A 19331-nucleotide genomic window follows, 5' to 3' on the forward strand; every position below is an offset into this window, starting at 1 on the left:
TAATAGACCCGATACGCGTCTCTTGAAGAAATGCTACTTCAGCATTTTCTCTGCTGAGCTCCTTACTTATACTCGAAGGCTTTGGTGTTGAATCACTTTTGTTCTCAACACTACGAACATTCCATGAAACAAAGCGTAGTTTAAGTGGTTCCATCACTGATTAGATATTAAGAAATAGAGGATCTGACAAGCAAAGAATATAGAAATATTTATTACAAGAACTCCAATTAATATTATCTAAAATCATTATTTAAAGATAACTAATAATTGTGACTTGCAACCAGTGGTTTCTCTGTACTAAATAAATGTGTTAATATGATATAAAATAATATTTTAACCAATTAATAAGTGTCCAGGAAATCCTTTAGATTTCATGCGGAGACCTCAACTTGATAATTGCCAAAAGTAAAATTTTACAAATTCTAGGCAAAAGGAGATGCTTAATATATAACAGCTGGGTTATGGTTAGGGTTACACACATATCTTGAATATGATACCCATAGATACGTTTGTGTTATTTTATAGTTTCAATTAGTTTACAAATACTCATTAATGTTGAAAAAAATATAAATTTTGAAATGTAATGTAGATGTTGTAAATCTTTATCAACATTTTATTTGTTAAAAGATAAATGTTTACATAGATTGCTCACAGTAAATGCAGAAATTGTAAGTGTTCTCAGGCACCCAGGACTTTGTAAACTATGTGTGCGTTCATGGTTTCCTCAATGGCATCTTGCATTCAGGAAACATATTTTCTATGCTGTAGAAATGCGTCACTGGAAATTCTTGCTGCCTTAATTTTTTTTGTTTAATTAACTTACAATATTTACAAATCTCTTCAACTTATTATTCATCTTGACTAGAGATGAGTTTTTATAACTTAAAATATAATTGAAATAATAAAATATTGTTGAAATATGTCAGCTTGATTTTATGAGTTGTAGCAACTCATCTCTTGTAAATCTAAGTTGATTTAACAAAACAATTAAGGCAGCAAATAATTTTTTACAGTGTAGAGATCATTTATAACATTATGTGTAATCTATAACATTTAAAAACTGTGGAATGTGGACAGTGTATTCTTGGGTTTAAAAAATCTGGCAAGTCTGTCATGGTTCTGCCAGTTTATCCTGTGTTTAATCTAGTCTTGTGGCAGAATCATGACATGCCCATGTTCTGTGTGGGATCACGTGGTCTGTTCCCGGTGTCTTGTCACTTTTACCTCGCTCCCTTGTCACCCTCATTGGTTTATTTATGTCACCTGTTGTCTTCATTAGTTCTCCCCTACTTAAGGTCCTTGTGTTTTTAGTCAGTGCCTGTTCATTATCTCAAGACTAACCGTGTGTCTCAATTCGTTCCCTAGCTCCCGAGGTCGTGAATCAGTATATCGTGTACACAGGTTCGGGCACTGGTAAGGACCCTAGCTCACTTCACATTGGGACAATGTTCACTTATTTTTCTGTCACGTGGCTGCTTAGCGCGTTGTGATTATTCACAGCTGTTACTCAACAACCGGCAAAACCAACATCTCTCTGACTTAATTTTAAAAAACAGTACATTGTGGAAAATGCTGTCATTATTCTCTTACATATCTGTGCATAAAATTGGAGGCATATAATTACATTTTAAATGTAATAAATATATTTACAATTTTAAATAAATATTATTATTTTAAATATTGAGTAGATTGTGGTCCCTTACTGTGTAGCAATGTGTGTTTATATTTACAACTAAAACAAACGTTTGTCTTTATAAAAGTTCTGTAACATTTCATAAAGTTTATTGAGTTGGATCACGTGATGTTCGGATGGCGAGCGTCAGAAAAGGTCACGTGATTTCCGGTTAGGGAACATCGATGCTCACTGGTTTTTGCGTTGCATTGTGGGAATTTTTAGGGAACGAACGTTCCAGTGCACTGAACGGATTTTGCGATTGAGACAGCCCTTAAAATGGCCGACTCCCTGATCAGTGCCCTGACTACTGAACAAGGGAGCTGATTGAGACCCACGGTAAGAATTGGACGTACAGCATTAAACTATAGTCTATTTAAAATAGGTAAACATGAATCGGGAGAATGTGACAAATGTGGAGAATTAGAAACAGTAATTCATATTATTAATGAGTGTTCTGCATATGAAATGGAGAGATACAAGAATTAATACAAGAATTACGATGTATGGGAGTTGAAAATATTTCATTAAAAGTATTGTTAGGAAAAGAGGGTAGGCAATCAAGAATTCAAGAAGTATTATTTAAATATTTGAAAAACATAGGAATAATAAACAGAATTTAGGTTTTAAATTTTTTTTTTTTTTTTTTTTTTTTTTTTTTGTATTTCTTTCTTCCAAATCTATGCCCACTCCACACTCCAGATCAGTAGGTGGCGGTAATGCACCTTTTCGTTGGTTTGCCAAACCGCCATAAAACACCAGAAGAAGAAGTCAGTGCCTGTTCATTGTTGTTCCATGTGTTGTACCATGCTTTGTTACATCCATGTAAGTACTTTGTCAGTCTAGTCTAGGTTAATCACGTGTATTGTGTTCTGTCAGTTTATTGTTTAGTGTTACCCAGTTTAGTGTAGTCTATCATATTCGTTGTTTTGCCCCCTCGTGGGTTGTTGATTTCTGTTTTTGTGTCACAATAAATTCCCTTTTTTTGTACATCTGTGTCTTGCACTTGGGTTCTCTCCAGCTTTCAAACTATTAGACCTCTCATTAAAAAGCCGCACCTTGACCAGGGAGAGCTTCATAATTTTAGACCAATCTCAAATCTCCTCTTTCTTTCTAAAATTCAAAAAAGTAGTGGCAAGCCAATTATGCACATTCTTAGTGAATAATATTACGTATGAAAAGTTCCAATCAGGATTCAGGCCCCACCATAGCACAGAGACCGCATTGCTTAGAGTTGCAAATTACCTCCTTTTAACATGCGATCATGGTGAAATCTCAATTCTTATATTACTAGACCTTTGACACAATAGATCACACAATCCTACTCAATAGACTAGAAAACTAGGTTGGCATCATGGGCAGGCGTTAGCCTGGTTTAGATCATATATAACCAACTGCTATCACTTTATGTAAATGAGGAAGTCATGTCACTCTCTAGTTAAATATGGCGTACTGCAGGGATTAGTTTTAGGTCCTATCCTGTTCTCGTTATATATGTTACCTCTAGAAGACATTATCAGGAAACCTAAAATAAGTTTTCACTGCTATGCAGATGATACCCAGCTTTACATCTTCTCACATCCTAGTGAAACCCACCAGTTTTCTAAGCTAACAGATTGTATTAGTGACTTGATGGCAAATAACTTCCTTATGCTAAACTCCAATAAGACATAGATAATTATTATTGAACCGAATCGCTCCAAACAAAATATGTCAGATAACAAGTTGCCTGTAAACAGCTGCACTGTTGTGCCATCTTCCACAGTAAAGAACCTAGGTGTGATGTTTGACACCAATCTATCTTTCTATAGTCATATCTACAACGTCTGCTTCCAACTTCCATCTTAGAAATATCTCAAAAACACACCATGCTGTCTGCATCTAATGCAGAGAAGCTTATCCACACTTTTTATGACCTCAAGAACAGACTATTGTAACTCGTTACTCAGGGGGTGCCACAGAAATCAGGTAAACAAGCTTCAGCTAGTTCAAAACGCTGCTGCAAGTGTGCTTACTCGATCTAAGAAGTATGATCAAATAAGCCCAATTTTGGCATCTTTACACCTGTTATCAGTTAAATATCGCATACATTTTTAAATATTGCTAATCACCAATAAATCCTTAAATGGCCTAGTACCTTCGTATCTTGGAGAATTAGTATCAGAATACAATCCGTCATGTACACTGTGGTTAAAAAATTCTGGTCACTTAATTATCCAAAAAAAATCAAGGGTGGCACATTTTCACAGTTGAGTACATAATACTTGCCACAATATTTGCTAGGCGAGTGGAGAAATTTCTTCAACCATCATTTAAAACAAAAACTATGAAAAAGAATTATGAACTTTTTGTTGTTTACTTTTCTGAAAAACCCCCCAAAATCCAAAGACGTTTTTTAAGAAAAGTTCTCTTATCACTGAAGCGCATTCATCCGTCACCCCCACGTGACTTCAGAATTGTGAAAAACATGCTTCCAAACATTGATGGAGTCTATAAACAGCTTAGAGATGGCTGTCCACTTACACCAACTCTCCTGACAATGTCTCTGAAACATCTAGCCAGTAAGTTAAAGGTTGCTTAAAGATTCTGTTGTTGATGTATGTCATCATAGGAAATGCATTACAATCTACATGGATCCTAATCAGTTACCTACCTTAACACAAAAAATAAGCAAATTCCGAAAAAAGTATGGATTCATGTTTGTACACACAGAACGCAAAATCGTAAAAAAGATATGTTTAAAAAATGTTTAAAAAAGTTAAAAGTGTTATTTAGAGTCATATCCATGGGTACCTGTTTTATGAGTAAATAACCTGACACTATTGATTTGAAATTTTTCATTAGCTCAAAATCTGAAGAAAAGCGAAAGTGGAGTGACTCATTAAACATATAGTCAAACCAGTCAAAATGACTCACAGTACCTGGATGAGTGTTAGTTTGAGCAGTTGTGTTGTGGGGATAACAGACTACTAATTGTTGCAACTGACCAATCAGTTTTTCTGAGAGCCATGTAATAATTTTGTATAAGTTAAATCTCCAACTTTAAATTGCAACTCTGTAGCTTATTTTAAAAGCGAGGCTCTGTGTTTTACCACAAATCACATGTATGACAAATGTCATGTTGACGTGTATTTTAAACATCATGTATTTGTATCATTTTTTTTCACATTGCTTTGACATGGACATCATCCAGTAAATTAAAATGCAGCCTAATATATCAACAATCTTTAAAAAATGTTCAAGTTTTATCTGCATAACTTAATCTTACCATCTTCCTTTGTCATAAATTCATTAAAAAAATTTCAAAAAGATAACATCTTTACATTGCTTACCTTAACTGCACAGATCCTCAAAGGATGCTCGGGTGTTTTTTTATTTAAGTTTAAAATTCTGTGTACAGGACAAAAGCAGGAACAACACGCTGATACAAGGCCAGCTAAAAACGGAGTGCTAATAACACTAAACAAAGATAAGTTGGTCTAGTGCTGATAGTGTATTCTTATTGTAAGTGACAGTACTGTCTGTAAGTGCTTTATATCGTATAGGAGCAACACATATGTTTCATAATATGCATATTGTGTTTGCATATGAATCATGCATGGGCGGGCATGTCAGGGAATTCGAAACTTATTAATGAAAAGGTTGTGAGGAGACATAGCTTTATCGTAAATATGTTTTTGGTGAATCGTTTGCAACCCACCAGCAGAAAATCCATAGCAACTGCATGATTATTAATAAATACTGGAGTAATTTCCCGGACAGGGTTTAGATTAATCCAGGATTAGGCCTTAGTTGTATTAGGATATTTAAGTAGTTTTTACAAACAAACCTTACAAAAAAACATTACTGGTGTGCATCTTGAGACAAAAGAATGGCACTGATGTCATTGCAAGATGTTTTTAAATGATGGCAACGCAAACACACTGAAGATGATCTGAACAATTAATTGTTCAGCTGTTGGGTGTGACTCAAATATTTGTTTATTTTAAATCTGACTATTCATACATTTTGAACTCTGGTCATACATTTTGAATTCAAAAACCTGAAACTATCTTACCAACTCTAAAAATATTTTTTGTATTGCTACTATTTTTTCTCTAATTGTGATCAAAACCTTTTCTCATTTTCTCCCATTCTTTTAAGAGTATATATAAGTGCATCTTAATTTCTAAGACATAATATGAACAACATATGTGCAAAGCAAATTTGTCAAGTTTCGAAAGTTAAATCTGTTTGTCACTTGTCATGATGTCATAGGACAAGGATGAACTTAAAACATCATATAAAATGTTTTTTTTTCCATTAATGTGCTTAAAACTTTATAAAGAATTGTTTATAATTGTTTTGAAGTGATTTCTATTTCTATTGTTTAAATTTCCCATAGTAGTAAGTTGGGTAAATTGTTTGTATTAGCAGAAGTTTCTTAGAAATGTTAACTAATAATTATTTGATAAACAGGGCCATTTATGAGCAAAAAGACCATGTCCTGTGTCCACAATGCTACAATCTTCTACTGCTGGATGTTTCCATGAAAATAATTTCTGTTTGTGAAAATATTTGAACATATTAAAAGTCTATAAGGGGCAGTTTCCCGGACAGGAATTAATCTAGTCCTAGAATAAAATAAATGTAAGAGCTGTCCAAAATGAAAACTACTTGCACTGACACATCTTAAAATACATCAGTGCCCTTTGTTTTGTCTCAAAACGCACATATGAAATGTTTTTAATAAGGCATGTTTGTTAAAACTGGTTATATTTCCAAATTAAACTAAGTCCTAGTCCTGGTTTAAGATAATCCCTGTCTGAGAAACCCCTATAAATGTATTATATCCTGTTCAAACAGGATACAACCGATTTATTGCATTCACCATCCTAAATGTTCAATATGATTATATCGCACCCATGAGGCCAAAAACAGTCATTGCATTTCATGATTGATTTCAAGACCTTTCAACTGGATTCCCCTATTTTCATGTTTGAAACTAGTGACTTTATAGGCTCAGGCTAATTTTGTTAGATAGCCATTACATTTTTAAATTAGGCTATCACAGAAAAAATTTAGCCAAGTGTACCACATGCTTAGAATGCGTTTCTCAGTTGTAAAATTACTTATATATGTGAATAACAATAACCAAGGATATATTACTCTCTTCCAGATTCCCTCTTCGAAATACACAAAACCAGTTTCATTGATAATATAATTTCGAAGGATTGAGAAACAAGACACTATTTTACTGTTTTAATATAAATCCTTAAAAACCCCATACAGTAACTCTCCTTGTGCATTCAACAAACATTTACACACATATACAAAATAGCCTTCATGGTTTTTGATTGTGTCTTTCAGATGTTAAAAATGTTTTAAGCTACACTTCTGCCATCCACAATGTCTCCAATGATGACGTCATGCCCTTGAGTTTCGTTCCTCCTCCTCATTTTCCAGGAGGTAGGCAGGTCTGTAGCGGGTCACACCTCTCCCATCCATCATTTTAAGAGAAGGATTCCTGCAAGTGTTATCCATACTTCCCAAAGAAGTGTACCTATGGTGAAGAAAGAGATAAGAGCTTGAGCCAATGAAGATGATCTTATTTAAGAATGAAGACTGTTTGTAAAGCCTCTCACCCTTTGTCATACAGGATACAGTAGGGCACATACAGTGTTCTCAAGAATGACCAAATGTCATGATATGTCCATTCCTACACAGAGAGCAAAAAATATATGATGGTTATACAACAATCATCTAATATTCATCATCATTCACAATCTCTTGCTATGAACCTGTTGTACAAGACCTGCACGTAAGGAGCAAAACTTCATTACTGTATGAGTCCCATTGTGTATATGCAAGTGTAATGCATTCCCTCACCAGCAGTGGGTTGACCCTCATGTAAGCAGGCCAGCCCGGGTCTGTAGGACAGAGGGGTTTCAGAGTGTGCGAGTAAGGGTCAGTCCGCCTCGTTCCCATCAGAACCGCACGTAATTCCGGCCTCCTCTCCTGAACCTCACTTAGTGCCTGTCGAATACTGCCCTCCACTGAGATCAGCTCCAAATCATATCTACAGGACAGTAAGTACCGAGGTTTAATAAATGTGGGTAAACTGGCGATGCAGTATCCTAAAAGTGCCCAAAGCTTTTTTAGAAAAACTTGAACAATTATTTGTTATATATCATTTCAATCACAAGGCACAACTGTAGATTGGCTGATGCAGTAACTGTTCCAGATCTCTTCAAAATCATTGTTGTTCTTATTTTATTTACTGTGTAAATAGGTACATTTCTTACCTTTTAATTGTATCTTGCAAGAATCTCTCCATTTCTGGAAAAGGGGAGACAGTCCGAATATACAGAGCCTTTACTTTGTCTTTACCATCTGGATATCGCCTAACACAGAGAGAGAGAGAGAGAGTGAAAGGAAAAGACTACTGTACTACTGAGATGTCATGTTCATATATGAAACAACAGACAGTAAACTCATGTAGGGCATCAGTGACAATTGATGCTTTCCAGTGAGTGTTTGGTCAAAGTGACCTGAAATGAGCTCTGCATGAGATTATGAATATCTGTAAAACTTCTGCTACACACTGAATAGACTACTGGTGAAAGTAGACAGAGGAAATGAAATCAAACTGCACACTTTCATTAAATTGATAGAGCAAACTTCTTTTTATAAAAGATAATTGAAAGTCTGCTTCTGTAGTCTTTTTATATAACAAATGCCACATGTTATGATGGTTTGTTATTTATTGAAATAACAATTGTACATTGTGCAGGGGTCATCATGCAATACATTCCGTCAACAAAAAAATCTAATTCTGAAGAAGCACAGCATAAAGGCAAAAACAATATTTGTGCAACCTTAGTAATTTTTATTTGGTCCAAATTTTATTTTCTGTCCAGCTCTTGTGTTTTATTTCCTTTCTTACCGTTTGAGAGCAGCATAATATAAATGCAGTAGAGCTGTGCAGTCCTTGCCACCATTGAAGCCTGCACAGATCTCATTAGCTGAATACTGATCCAGTGCCGTCTCAATGGTCCTCAACGCTGTTGCTACTTTCTGACCCAGGGGTGAACCTATAGAAAATTAAATCATATAAAACTTACTTTCAATTCAGACCTCACAATACATTTAAAATGTTCAAGGTTACCCTCAACTGGTAAATCGCTGTGTTTAACAGGTAAATGTCAAATACATCAACTAGGTGTAGAAACCCAAAGAATCATATTTGAAGGGTCACTCAGGGTTTTTTTAAGACGCTTTTAAAGAGGTAGTTTACCCAAAAATGAAATTTCATTTAATCAGGTTGATCCAAACAAACCTGTATAAATTTCTTTGTTCTGCTGAACACAGATGTAGATATTTTGATTAATAATTGTAACCAAACAGATCTGGGGCAACATTGACTTCCATAGTATTATTTTTTTCCAACTATGGAAGTCAATGTTGGCAGAATTTTATTTTTGGGTGAACTATATATTCAAATTAGCCTGGTTAAAACCAGACCACTCAGTAGTAACTGAGTTATGGTCTGGCAAAGCTTCATAGACAAATAATTTCCAAAGGGGCGTCACCAACGGACTTCTCTCAAATGCCTCTGTGTCCAATTGGATAGACCTAAAAACAATCACAGCGATGAAGGAGATGACGCATGCAGAGCTATATCAGACTTTTGCCGGATCCAGTCGGTAAAACAGCGATAACATCTTTTTTTTAGATATGAAGGCTTTGAGTGTTGTTCTTTGCTTGGGTTTTGACGAAAAGGAAAAGTTTAAATCACTTAAAACAGATGCGATAGCCGATTCGAATGACTGATGTTCCATGCCGGCATCCATCTTTGTACAAAAAATGTACAAAATCTGCTTCACTGCGCTGCGGTGTCGTCATCGTGTAAAGCCCACCCCAATGTTTCTGAATGCTACCGCAATTTGTCGGCATTAGAAATGGGCTTAAATGGCCTCTTTGCCAGACTACTTCCAGAGCAAATCTAAATTTGCCGGAAGTTGTCTGGGTTTTCCCAGGCTACATTCAAATAGACTGTCACTGAAACTTAATTTTTCATGAACCACCAGTCAGCTGTGCTTGAGAAAGAAAAACATAAATAATAGTAAATGAACACTTAATATTTCAGTTATTAGATTTCAGTAAATACACTGATAATATGTCCCAGGATTCGTCTAGGGCCTGTTTGATTTTGGTTCATTCAAACCTTTGGATTTGGATTTTTTTTATCTGTGTGTGCCGTTTACACACATCCCATAAAGATCCCATAGAGACACAGGACTTAATGATATGACATGTAAATGTATTCATGCATTCGTTGGAATATTTTCCACAGCGTTTTAAGTTTGCTTATGATTTCTCTCTCCAGAAACTACACTTTTTTCTGATTTGATGACAAACTAGCGCATGGTGTACCGTTGCATTAAGCTGGTGAACAATCTTTGCTTCAACAAAATGAAGCTCAATGGTCTCTGCTTCAAACCAGTTTGCAGACATTTTTTCATTGTGTATGTTGATCTGCATTTAAAACCCCCAGACAAAAAGCTGCACGATAACTATGTCATTGCGACAACAAATGCGTCATAACAACATCAACCCTTGCACCATTGTTTCAGCCTATTGTTCGCACAGGGCTGATCCCATCAATCCTGTAACATGTTTGGGTTCACACAGAAGGCACTCTCTCTAGCACTTCTATAGCAATTTTCTAAAATCAACACTCACTGTGTATTTTTTTCTCACTTTCCATCACCATCTCTCTCATCCAACCTTCCTCACTCACCGCTGTTTGAAAGCGAGTACACCTCTTCAGTCGCGATTGACACTGGGTCAGTGACAAGTGGTACCACACTCCCTTTAGGTAGCTCCTCTATCAGTTGAGCCCGTGCCCGTACCACCTCATCTGCACTGTCCGAGTCCAGTACCAATCGGACACGATGATAATTGCTCAGCCAATCTGGGTAAGAGCCCAGAGAAACATGGTTGCCCCAACTCGCTTGCAGTTTTGTCAGAACCGGGGCTATCTCGGTCTCATCCAAATCCACAAACACCTCCCGGCTGTGAAAGGTGGTTCCAGAACCTGAAAACAGATGGGTAAGTCCGTTAAAGGACCGTTCCAGCAGAGAGGGGATGCCAGGGAACATGTAAACGTTGCGGACACTGACTAGAGGATAGCGATTTGGCCGGCCGGTCTGGGGATCTGTGCCAAAATTTAGTTTTGCTGAAACAGGAACCATGGCGAGCTTCATAGTAGCACTGTTTGGATCGGCCACACCGAAGAACTCCTCCACAAGCTTTGTCAGTTCTGGGTGGGCATGCAGACCTTCGCCAAATGCCATGGCAACGCTCTCAAAAGTGACGTCATCATGAGTGGGCCCGACGCCACCTGATGTGATGAGGTGAGTTACGGAGGAGGACTGAAGGGATACTTCTTTAGCGATGACCTCCTGAATGTCAGGTACCACAGTGATGCGCTGTACGGTGACACCAAGTTTGCGAAGCCCGCGGCACAGGAAAGCACTGTTAGTGTCGACAGTGTGACCCTGAAACATTAGCAAAATTGTGTTATCTTTATGCATAAATAACACATAATAAAATCCACCTTGAACTCTTAATGCAATATTATTAATAAAATTTAAAGGCATGACTTTAAAGGTAGGGTAACACATTTTGAAAAATGCTAACGGTAGCCGCCTAGCAATGAAATCCCGATCCCACCCTCAAGTCAAATCGCTCTCCAAAGTCACGCCTCTTTCCAAACACATGAACACGCACAGATCAGACGGTCACGTCTCATGTCTCATTCACCAGTGAGAAAACTTTGCAGTACAAAGTGAATAACACTTCCAAAAAAACCAAAATAAACAACTGGTTTACATCAGAATTAGTTTAAGCACACGTTCGATTGTGTAGACGTAGTAACTATATCGTTATGCTAATCCGTAAACGAACACAAATTTCATAAGCAACACAACGTTTCATCAAAGTAGAATATCTGAATCCATCTCAATACAAACATATCGCGTACCTACCTTACCAAAATAAACAGTGCAACGACCCTTTCAGACCCTTTGCCTCCTGTAGCTGTTTGCATCTCGCGGTAAAGTTACAGATGTTAATTTGGGTTTTTGCTCTTGCTGATCCAGGCAGTTTTTGCTGTTGTTGTTATAAAAGATGCATTTAGTTTTGTTGCTCCTGTGTAGGTTGTCAATTCAGCAGAAAAGTTTGGTGTTCTCGCTGTTTACAGACAGAGCGCATGTGAACGCGCCGATGACGTATGGTATCTGCGTGGACTCGCTGCGCAGTGGGAATTCAAATTACGCTTACGTATGAGGGACATAAAAGGAAACGTCCGTTCGGACCGAAATCTATGATTTGTTGAACATTTTTTGGTCCTACGCCTTTCACAGATGACATAAATTTTTACAAATACATTTAAACAACTTAACACAGTGATTGCTATCAGGATGTGAGGAGACTTTTAACCAGCATAACTAAAAATGTTTCAGGATCAAATCTGTTACCCTACCTTTAAGGGTCTATTATGACTCATTAAAAGCTGTAATTTCACCTTGAGAATCTCATCTCCTATGATAAGAATAGCTGCAGTGACAGCGCCTCCCTTCTGTGTGGATGAGTCACTGCAGTTCTGAGCCATTGGGACGATTTGTGCTCCAACTCGACGAATCCTCACAACTGCTCTACTAATCTGAGGCAATGCCTGCAGCATTCAGGCCAAAAACGATGACACGGGAGAAAAGCAGAAAGAAGTAGAGAGAGACGGTCTGTTGGGAACAAGCAGGCAAAATCTCAGCAATGAAACTAGTCCTGAATCTACAATTGACTACAGAATTATTTTTATGTATACATTTATTCATTTAGGGAGATGCTTTATTCCAAAGTGAATTACAAATGAGTTAGAATTATTTTATGAACATACAGTTACAGTAAGTTAACAAACTAGTTTTGGATAATTTAAACACAGAAAAGACCTTAACTGAATACTTTGGACTGTCTTTGATTTACTCAGTAAATTTGAAAACACGTGACTTCTAGAAGTGAAACCCCTAAACAAAATGTGACATGCAAACCAACGACGAGTTAGTTACTTAAGCTGGTTATAAAAAAGTTAAACACACCGGTCCAGAACTAACTTTATACTTTTAATAACCTTCTTATGGGTACATAATTACAAATGTGTGACAGAAACAGCGGTAACTGTTCTGCTATTAAGTTTCATTTAGGTTATGTCTTTAGCAGAAACATACAATACACACACGGTTCTTAGCGGGACATTCATAGATATTTTGTTGTTCCTTTACCTGTAATGCAGGATGTAAATGAATGGTGCCGTTATTCCTCTTTAGTGCAGTCACTGTGTATTAATCCAAGGCGTTTATCATTCAGAGAGGGCGTCTAATGGATAACTGAACATGCAATCATGTGTACTCAAAAGTACTGTCATATAAGTAAAACACCGCTCCGCATGCTCGTGACGTAACGGACGTTTAACATGGTAAGCAAGTCGTTTGTAAACATTGCAATTAGTCAACATTAAGTGCAAAGATTATACTAAATCGAGAACCAGATTTATATGTTTTTGATTATATTTAATCAAACGACACCTCACTCCTTACAAACGACCCCTGGTACAGTAAAGAAACATGTCGTCATCCGCCTGTCACGTGACGCCCGTTGGCCGGACATGGTATTACTTCCTTGATGAATTGCCCAATCGGCGTGAAGAGGGCGGGAGGAGGAATTCATAGTCGGAAGTGTGGCGCTGTAGTGCACTCGCGCTGAATGCCCTTATGATTAACTTACTGGCAGATTTCTTTGACAAGTTTGATAAAAGATATAAACGTTGTATCTTTCGTATTTACACATTTTGAAGCTTAATTAATTACCCTATTTGTAATAGATGTATCTGTTTGTTCAAATATGTAGAAAATGTTTGGAAACGGTGAAATATTTTATATGTAAACAGACGATTTATTTTTATATGGTTAATCACATTAACTTTAGAAAAAATCTTTATTACAAAAATAAGTTTTTTCTGTCATTTTAACAGTAGCCTACACGGCATGTTACCTTTTAAAGTCTATCCTTAGCATACTAACGTTATACTTATTCAGGAAAGATAAAACACTTTAGCAGGTTCCTCCTGTACAAGCAGTGATCCTGGAAATGCATTACGCAACTTATTGCACCATAGCTCATATAATACAGTAAGAATGTAGAAATAACTTAAATTAGCACAATTACATAGAAGTTTTTTTATTTTACAGTAAAATACGCTCGGTATTGTATTATGTTTACTCTTGGGAAATTTCATCAACAAACGCCCGGGATAGTCCGTGAGTGAGATCATATCCCGATTTAAGAACAATTCACTTCTTGAGATGTGTATTAAACGTAGTAAACAGGTCAGGGCGCAAACTCAGAAAGCCAGGTGCGGGCGCTCTCGTGGACGCCAAACCACATGACACGAGCAACATCTGATCGCGGAAGTGCGACTTTTTTGGACCGTGGAAAAGGGGGTTAGTCTGGGGGGAGGAAAGGAAGGCAGAGCTATAAGAAAAATTCGTGACATTGCTCGACGTTTAAATGAGCCTGGCGAGACAGGGCGGTTTGTCCATATCCGGACCGTCTTTGTTCCTCAAATGTGATAATTTAAAAAGTTGATCTAAAAGTGCTTTAGGAGAGAGCGGGACCGGAATCGAGAGGCCGAGAGGAAGCGAGTGGGTAAGTTCTGGCAAAAGTTGACCACAGTCATACTGCACGATCTGGGACGGGAATACTAAAACGTGCTCGAATGTTTGTGTCCAATGAAACTGATAAGTTTAAACTTAACAACTGTTAACCACAGTCAGACATGACGCGTTACTTTTGTTTTAATAGTTCTTCTATGGAAAACATCTTGATTTGCGTCTCTTCAACGGCCTGTATTGCCATTTTATTTCTATGAAGCACACTTTTACATCACGAGTTTCACACTTATTCAGCGCAGTTATTTGTGATTTGTTACATGCTGTAGTTAAAACAAAAGTGAACAAAACGAGTGTAACAGGTGAGTTAATCAACTTGTTAGCTTTAATTTGTAGTTATATTGCATTATTACAGCCGCACAAATGTAAATTATCTGTTGTTGTGAGTAGTTGTCTTCGATATTTGGTCTATTTATCATAAACTGATCTGACCAGCTGCGAGTCGTAGACCAGCGCGAGGTCTCATCGGCTGAACGAGCAGCTGTCGCAGACATTTGCAGCAGCAACTCAACGATTCAGGTCGACATGAGGGACAAGCCCGTGTATTACAATCAAGTCAGACGTTTGACTATGACATTGGACTCGAGCTATTCGTGAGATTACTCCGTCATTTATAAAACAATACATGTGATGTAAGTTCCAGGAAACTGAGTCAGTACTTGGTGGAATTGTACATTGCCTACAATCTCTTATATAGCGTCTATCTATGTTTTTATGGATAGTCTCATATTGATTATACATGAGTAGACTGCTTATTAACAAAAGCCAGGTCACCATATGTCTCTCCAACATGTTTTGCATCATTTCCTTAGGTCCTAATACAGAACAGCACCCAGTAGCTTTATGATTACTTGTGCCTCACAAAAGCACTTTGACTTCCTGATCAGGTTTTGAATCGAAGATTTGCATGGAAGGGAAACAACTTTAAACTCTTCATTTAGGAAGAACCTTCACAATAATGTCTGCTTTTGCATACTTAGCAGTTCTTTTATGCTTCAGTGGAAGAAAAGTTCACCTAAAAATTCAAATTCTGTCATGTTGGTCTGTTTTGCATACAGAGCTGTTTTGTGGCCTCATAAGACTATATAGTGTGCATACTTTATATTGACTGTGTTTGTGCTGCTTAAGATTGGTTAAAAAGTGGATATTCCTTAAAAATAAATTATTACACAGGTTTGGGTTGAAATAACAGTGAAGAATTGATGACAGAATTTAATTTCTTAAGGTCGGTTTATGAGGCAGATTATTTATGAACCTGTCATTTATGGACATGACAAATTCTTTGTAGTTAAAGTAAGTTATCCGCACATACAACATTAGTTGGAAAGTTCTGTAATGGGTCAGTAAGTTGCTTCCGAATCAAAATCAGTTTATGTTGTTGTTTTCTTATTAGACCATTTTCGTCATAGCCAAATGATTGACAGTGGCATCATGACCGATCAAACAGGATTTGTTATGAATTGTCAGGAGGATTGCTTTTTTCAATCTTCTCATAAGTGGATATGTTATCAGCTTGCCTGCAGACGACACTAACTGGTAAGGGAAGTGCTAGATGCAACACCTTTTAGCCAGATCACAAGCGGGATGAGCCGGTTGACAGTTGAAGTTCTGCTAAATTGTATCTTTGAGCCGGGCTGATATCACAATGACGCACACCTGCTCCATCTCAGATGTAAAAAAACAGGCATTTTTTGTTTGTGATGTGTATCGATCTGTCCCTGGCAGCTGAAAAGTGTCTGAATCTGTCAGAGTAGAGAGGAGAAACTCATGCCACTCGCTTTGGCATCAAGCCTCTTTTGGCCTCGTCTAAGCTTTAGATGAAGTCGTTTAAAAGATAATACAAGGTTAATCAGTAAGATTTTTAAAAGATACACAAATGTAATTGTTATAGTAAAATGTTATTGAGGTTATCCCACTGTCTGGTTTACATTACCAGTCAAATCACTTATTATGTCATTACGTGTCAAGGCCAAAATCCCAAACTTCCCATCATGACTCAAAGGAGTGCAATACCGGATATCATGTTCCTGTGCTATCATAATTTCCACTGAGTAGTTTATATTTTTGATTACTCGGATGACGTGCACATTTTCTAGAATTTAAATCTGCCTGGTCACATTGGGACTGTTTAAACATGCACTTACAGCATCATCTACAGTAGTCGTATGATAAACTTCTTTACACTGGACAGTGGGCATAATGTCAAATGTGTTTCCCCATGGGTGAAAATTCAGCTGTGAACTATCTAAAACAGTATTAACCTCTCTCTGAGACTGTTAAAAGGCCGTGTTTTTGTCCTAGCCTGCCCTCTGTATCCTGTCATAAGGCTCCAGTGTTGTGATCCTTGAGGCTTGGCTTTCTTTAAAAGATGCCTGTCTGCAAAAAAATGGTGTGAACTTTTGAGAAAGTTTGACCACCACAAGCAAAACTAGAGTGATAATGACGTGTGGGTGGTCAATTCTGAGTCAACAGGATGCCGCTTTGGTTTGCAACAAAGCGAGCATGCCATCTGCACAGAGAGGAAGATGGTCAGGTATTGAAGCCGCATAGTCTTTTGAAGGCAGCAGTATACATAGAAGTTGTGTGTGTGTGTGTGTGTGTGTGTGTGTGTGTGTGTGTGTGTGTGTGGCTGAAGTGTTCTGCTTCTGCTGCACACAGACCTTCATGCAGCACACATTGTCTTTTGTTTTTTCATACTTCACTCTTCCTCTCTTTCTCGACACCTAATTGGTTGCCTTTAAACCGATATAAGGGGCAGGGAGGGGGCATTTCCTGTTCAATGTATTGTCTTGAAACACTGATATGACCACATTGTCTGTTTAAAACTCTCTATGACTTTTTTGATCTATAATCAGTCAGTAAAATAAAAATAGGTTCTTGTCTGTCTGTCTCTCTTCACCGTAGTCTGCCTGTTTTTAACAGATCATCAAATATCGTCCTGCTAGTACTGTGCCTCAAGTTTTTGATAAAGGAGGTAAACCTGTTTTCTGCCCCCTTTCTTCCAAGTTAAACTCATATCAACTGGAATATCTATTCAGTATATTCCATTTCACATTATAAAAAAGGATTAGTTCACCAAAAAATGAAAATGTCCACTTGCCATTACATACCTGTTATAATATTCCCTGTGAAACACAAAATGAGATGTTATGCAGAACATATGAGATAGATATTGCTTTTTTCTCTTTATCTCCTTTTTGTCTGTGTAGAAGCAAGACAAATAACCTAGTGGCATTAAGTTAAGTTAAACAATAACAACATTTTGGGTGTATACTAGTTTTTTCAGAGTTTAAGTTTGGGTGTGCCAGGAGTGTTACCTGACCTCTGAACTCTTCCAAGGGTTAGACCGTCTCCAAGATCACGTATGCATCCTGCTCAGCCCCCGGTGAGATGTTTGTGGTTCCTGTGAACTTTTTTACTCCCTGAGATGCTTGGGCCTTTTGTCCAAATGGTCTTGCTATGAGCAAACCCACACGTGGCAAACCCACTGTCAGAGAGCCACAAGCTGTTTTTCAAATCCTGCACTTGTGCTCCTGACGCCTAGGCATTTGGAAATGTGAGCTCCAACAAATGTTTTCCTTAGTCCAGATTTTATAATACAGGACTGATTGTGAGTTTAGATTTTGACCTATAGATTGAATAAATATGTGTGTTCAGCCAATCACAAGTTTATTTCAACGTTTGTTTGTTTTAACGTGCAATTTCGCAGAACAAAAGGCATTCTTTAAAGCTTTCTTTAAAAGGAAGCTCTGACCTTATTTTGCTCCTTTTGTTGACCATTAATGTTCCTTGAAGGGATAAAAAGGGGCAAAGAGGAAAAAGGGAAGGCAAAAGTATATTGTGACCTGGCGATAACTTCACTCAAAAAATAAAATGAATGTTGTGTTATTCTAAACCTGTATGAGTTTCTTCTGTTAAACACAATAAATAAATGTTGGTAACCACTAGGGGTGCAACAATACATCGATATGGATCGATGCATCGATTAAATTTCTAATGATTCGATGCCACACATAAAATATTGATACCTTTATTTAGTCACTCTCCGTGTTTTCATTCCTTGACGTGACCTTCATCTACACATTTCCGCCAAAGCACACATTTTTATTCATTGTTGTGTGCTAGTGTCAGCAAGTAAATGCAATGCCGTAATAAAGCAGTTGTAACAGTGAAGGAGGCAGAAGACGTTTTGACTGGCTGCTATCGGACGCAAATTGTGGGTTTGAAAATATTTTGTATTTGGAAAATGAATTGGACAAACAGATTGGCAGAAAACATTTGCCAGCACCAACTGAAAAACTGTTGAGACTTTGACTCTTGCCATCATAAGCTTGATTTTGTGGCATTTTGTCTCTCATTATTTATCTTTCTTTATTTACAAAAGCGTATTTTTTTCTTAGTTTGTTGTGTTAAATGTCCCAATTGGGACCGAGATTGTGCCTTTTTTTACAGAGTTTAATTAAAAATGTATGTGTTATATTTGGTTGCATTCCTGAGTTATTAAAAATGTAACTGCTTAACTAGGCACATAATATTAAAGTATCGATAAATTAATTGAATCAAATTGTAATTGCACCAAACATTTGAGATATCGTCAAATACCGCATAGCCGGCGGAGATAATGGCTACTGTATCATATCGCAATGAACTGTCCGAATTACACCCCTAGTAACCACACGCAGTTGATGGTATGCCATGACTTCCATACAGGAAAAACATATACTATAGAAGTAAAATGAGTACCATCTGTGTGTTTACTGTCATTTATTAAAATATCATCTTTTATGTATAACAGAAGAAACTCATACAAGTTTAGAACAACATGATGAGGTTCCATTTTTGGGTGAACTATCCCTTTAAGGTTAATGAAATGGAAAAGTAATAGCTATTTC

General features: G+C 37.2%; 2 protein-coding genes across 6 annotated transcripts in view; one reads left to right on the forward strand and one right to left on the reverse strand.

Annotated features, from left to right (window-relative positions):
* Positions 1–6898: 6898 nt before the first annotated feature.
* Positions 6899–13357, reverse strand: flad1 (flavin adenine dinucleotide synthetase 1). The gene is made up of 8 exons (XM_065245735.2): positions 12994–13357; positions 12243–12456; positions 10455–11214; positions 8598–8745; positions 7957–8055; positions 7541–7730; positions 7297–7370; positions 6899–7214 (listed from the first exon to the last, which is right to left on the reverse strand). Exons 2-8 carry the CDS (start codon positions 12399–12401, stop codon positions 7079–7081), a joined length of 1566 nt encoding a protein of 521 aa, XP_065101807.2. The 5' UTR covers positions 12402–12456; positions 12994–13357; the 3' UTR covers positions 6899–7078.
* Positions 13358–13959: 602 nt separating this feature from the next.
* Positions 13960–19331, forward strand: part of shc1 (SHC (Src homology 2 domain containing) transforming protein 1) — a 30494-nt gene continuing 25122 nt past the window's right edge. The window contains exon 1 of one of the 5 annotated variants that reach the window (XM_065261035.2): positions 13960–14416. The gene's annotated coding sequence lies outside the window, so the exon portion shown is untranslated. The remainder of the gene's footprint in view (positions 14417–19331) is intronic. The other 4 variants (XM_065261034.2, XM_073811607.1, XM_065261036.2 and 1 more) reach the window with 4 other exon arrangements.

This window comes from Paramisgurnus dabryanus, chromosome 13, assembly GCF_030506205.2.
Source record: "Paramisgurnus dabryanus chromosome 13, PD_genome_1.1, whole genome shotgun sequence".
Lineage (NCBI taxonomy): Eukaryota > Metazoa > Chordata > Actinopteri > Cypriniformes > Cobitidae > Paramisgurnus > Paramisgurnus dabryanus.

Coding starts and splice junctions, on each gene's coding strand:
- flad1 (XM_065245735.2), bottom strand. CDS start 12,401: ATGCTGCAGGCATTGCCTCAGATTAGTAGAGCAGTTGTGAGGATTCGT. Junction 11,215..12,242: donor TAGGAGATGAGATTCTCAAG/GTGAAATTACAG, acceptor CTAATGTTTCAG/GGTCACACTGTCGACACTAA. Junction 7,731..7,956: donor TTGCAAGATACAATTAAAAG/GTAAGAAATGTA, acceptor ACTGTCCTGTAG/ATATGATTTGGAGCTGATCT.